Here is a 3,867-nt window from a genome sequence, read left to right on the forward strand (position 1 = left end):
CTTTATTATATGAGTAAAGTGCCAAAATCGTCCCTGATGTTTGGTCTCATTTGCGAATTTCGTCCAAATTTATTTTTCGCAATTAGACCCTCGATATTTCCCAATCGTTGCCAATTTCGTCCAAATTATCAACTCAGTCTAAATTCAACGTTAACTCAGGGTGTTACTGTCATTTACATGTCTGTTTACATTATTAATTTATAATATTTGTTATTATTATTATTATTATTATTATTATTATTATTTAGTATGTGTTTGTTTGATTACATATATAACATCTGACGATTCCTATGTTTGAATCCAATATAGTATCAATATAGTATCCGTTTGTTTATTCTTCTTTATTTTTAGTCATATAAAAGGTTTAGCTCAATGTAATAATAATAATGATGATGATTATGTTAACAAATATGTAAAAGGACAGTAACATCCCTGAATTAACGTTGAATTTAAACCGAGTTAACAATTGGGACGAAATTGACAACGATTGGGAAACATCGATGGTCTAATTGCGAAAAAAAATATTTTTGGACGAAATTCGCAAATGTGTCCAAACCTAAGTGACGATTTTGACACTTTACTCATAATAAAGAAAGAGCGAAAAGACATATCTATCCCTGACTTAACGATTGAATTTAACGGAGTTAGTGATTTGGATGTAATTGACAAGAATTAGGAAACGTGGATGGTCTATATGCAAAAATTAATTTTTTGGACTAAATTCGTATTATTTACCAAACCACAAGGACGAAAATGACACTTAAGTCATTAACTTATTTAGAAATAATGAACCATCTGCATGATATTATGAAGGTTCGTGTTGTTTGCCCATCTCCGGAATTCAAAACAAACGCATTATGTTTACCTATATTCATCTGCTAAGTTTCATTTCACTCTTAGATATTTTCTAGTTCGTTGCATGTTTGTGATTGTGAAATTCAATGTTGTATATAATAGATCAGTTTTCATTTTGAAGACGACAATCAAGAGAAGATAGCAAAGCCAGTATTATTAAAGATATGATTACATTCAAATTATTATTCAAGATACATAGATACATCGTAGTGGCCAGTTATAACTGCGAAAAGAATAACTAGCTATGCATGTTCCATCTGGCCATGCCTCATATTCTTCACTTTCAATTATGGAAGGGTATATGCTGCCAAGCAAACAAAAATAATTCTCAATAAAAGTATAGAAATGCACAACAATATTAATAGTTTAGAGCTGAAACTTACGTCCACATTTATAGCCAATCGGTCGATGAGCAAAGTTGCAGCGCTTCGGGATGGTCAATGCAACTTTAGGGTTGACACCCGAGCTTTTGGCGGTATTAGAGAACAGAACCGCGCAAAGGCAGCTTGGGTTTTGCCCAATTACTTTCACCTGAGCACAGCAACTGTCTAGGACGGCTGCATTCTCATCTTGAGCAGCAGTACCACAAGGTGCTAGCTTCATTGCTTCGTTATCAGGAGTAGATTTCCAACAAGGTCCTCCTGTTCCTTCAACACTTGCCAAACATGCAATTCCTATAATCGCAACAAAACAAATAATGCAGTTGATTTTCATCGAGCCCGTCATCTTCGTCTTCTTCTTAATTCACTTATGCACTCAAGTTGCATTATTGGCTAGAGATCCCCAAGATTTATAGGGTGGAAAAGTGAAAGTGTTGTTAAATGGAGAAAGCACTAAAACTTGAATGCCAATTCTTTTGTGATAGAATTGGACACATAGGGTGGTAGGTGAGTGATCCGTGTATATATATCATTAGGCATTCTTTTTAGGTTTTACACATGTTACCCTTTTAAACAAATTCTTCCTTTAGTTTTATCTTTTTAAAGCATCATTGGATATTGGATCATCCACTCAAATTTGGAAACCATCAAAACTCGCAAGGTGTACGATTGCTACCAAACCTTATAATTGTGAGTTGTGACTCATTTTGTAATCATAACGGTATATAACATGAAAACAAATTATAAGTTTTTTCTTACAACTATAAGTTTTACACAATGTGGATAGAAGTTAGTAAATATAATATATATAGTTATAAAACACTCCATTGTTTTCACTTAAAATAATGATTTTTCTTTTAGATAATTAAACGTGCTTCTTTCTTGTCGGTATCAATACACACATATTGCTAGTTTTTTTCTTTCAGTCGGCTTTTGTCGTAAGTAGTTATACCTTTTGTAGGGTCAATATTTTATATTGTTATTAGGATTGTATATGTCGTTCTATTTTGCTTTTAGTCGATGTATTACGTACTCGGTACGTTTATTTTGTACGGTTAAAATGTAAACTTTAGAGAAATGAGTACCCTATAAAAGGGTCACTTAACCCATTTCTTCACACAACCGTTTTACACAATTCCAGGAAATAAGAATCTTTCTTCCAACCTCTCCCTTTTTCTCTCTTTTATTTTACAAACTAAGATCCGAGATCCGAGTGTTGTTGCTGATTTACATTAACTAACAACACGGATTGATCCGAGTGTTGTTGCCGATTTGTTAGTTTTTAGACTAAATTCCTTTTAACTTTATTGCTAGTTTAGGTGCAATCTTTTCCAAAAATAAAAATTAAATAAAATCACTGTAGCAACTCGACTCGAATACTGTAGCGAATCGAGTCAAGTACTGTAGCAAATCGAATCGAGTCGAGTCACTGTAGCAAATCGGGTCTAGTACTGTAGCGAATCGAGTTGAGTCACTGTAACAACTCGAGTCAAATTACTGTTGCGTCACTGCAAAAAAAAACTTTAGTCTATTCAAGTCTTTTATGTGAAAAAAAAAATCTAATCTAATTAAGTTTCTAAAAAAATTCGATTTGAATTAAACGTAATCGAGGTTTCAAATTTAAAACAATCCTCAAAGGTAATCGAGTTTTTAGAGTCAAGTTTTCGAGTCAGTCAGGTTGAGTCAAATTAAAAAAACTGTCTTACGATCCTAAGCTAGATGGAAATATGGATATGCGGCAAAATCGAATGGAAACGTTAAAAGGAGATTTCGACACGTTTAAACATATTCAAGGAGAATCGATTGCCTCTCTCATCAACAGATTTGAGTCACTCATCACTATAATCAGAAGTGCCGGTATAGTTTATCTAAGATCAACATGAAGATGTTGAATTCACTACCTTACACATGGTGTATCAATGTGGTTACCATAAATAGAACCACAAACCTGAATACCATAACACTCTTAGAGTTGACTTCTGTAACACCCTGCCAAGGCGGAAATGCGGAATGTAAAGTATATTGATTCAACTGGAACACATTGTTTACAAGAGAATGCCAAACGTGCATTCTAAATTTACAATTCTTACAAAGTATAGTAGTACTATTACAAGATGATTAACCAAGAGGCTAAATAAGAATTCTAAATCTTCCTCATATAATCCTAGCAAGCAGTCCTCTATTTGCATATCCTAAAAAAGATGCTTTAAAACGTCAACTAAAAATAGTTGGTGAGCTCGCAAATTTAAGTTAACACAAAAATATCTTTAGTAAAAGCATTTACATTTCCTTGTAAAGTAGCTTTGTACAAATAGTTTCACTCTTTTCTTAAAATTATTTCATCAAAACATGAACGTTAGCAAATCACAATCCTTCTAAAACACTTATGTTATTATACCAAAATTTCTTTAATTTCACTGTTCATGTTCTAAAACCCAATTCATAAATATAAGTTACATTAACACTTCCATGTCAATGTTCACCATTTTGTTACAAATATATGTATGTTGCTATTTTCCATTTGTATATTCAAAATTCTATTTCAAAACAAACGACACATTGACATCCCATGTATATATTCATAATTTCATTTCAAAACATGCGTGAAAATGGCATTCCCATGTCTATGGTC

General features: G+C 32.7%; 1 protein-coding gene across 1 annotated transcript; it reads right to left on the reverse strand.

Annotated features, from left to right (window-relative positions):
* Window positions 1-988: 988 nt before the first annotated feature.
* LOC143594964 (uncharacterized) lies at window positions 989-1,956 on the reverse strand. Its single transcript, XM_077074136.1, has one exon. The coding sequence runs from the start codon at window positions 1,579-1,581 to the stop codon at window positions 1,222-1,224; it is 360 nt and encodes a 119-aa protein (XP_076930251.1). The 5' UTR covers window positions 1,582-1,956; the 3' UTR covers window positions 989-1,221.
* Between the last annotated feature and the right edge of the window lie 1,911 nt (window positions 1,957-3,867).

Source organism: Bidens hawaiensis, unplaced genomic scaffold (genome assembly GCF_021521415.1).
Source record: "Bidens hawaiensis isolate Kalapana, Puna unplaced genomic scaffold, B.hawaiensis_p1.1 tig00044404_1, whole genome shotgun sequence".
In the NCBI taxonomy this organism is placed as follows: Eukaryota; Viridiplantae; Streptophyta; class Magnoliopsida; order Asterales; family Asteraceae; genus Bidens; species Bidens hawaiensis.

Excerpts from the sequence above, each read along its gene's own strand:
- LOC143594964 (XM_077074136.1), bottom strand. The coding sequence starts at position 1,581 with ATGACGGGCTCGATGAAAATCAACTGCATTATTTGTTTTGTTGCGATT.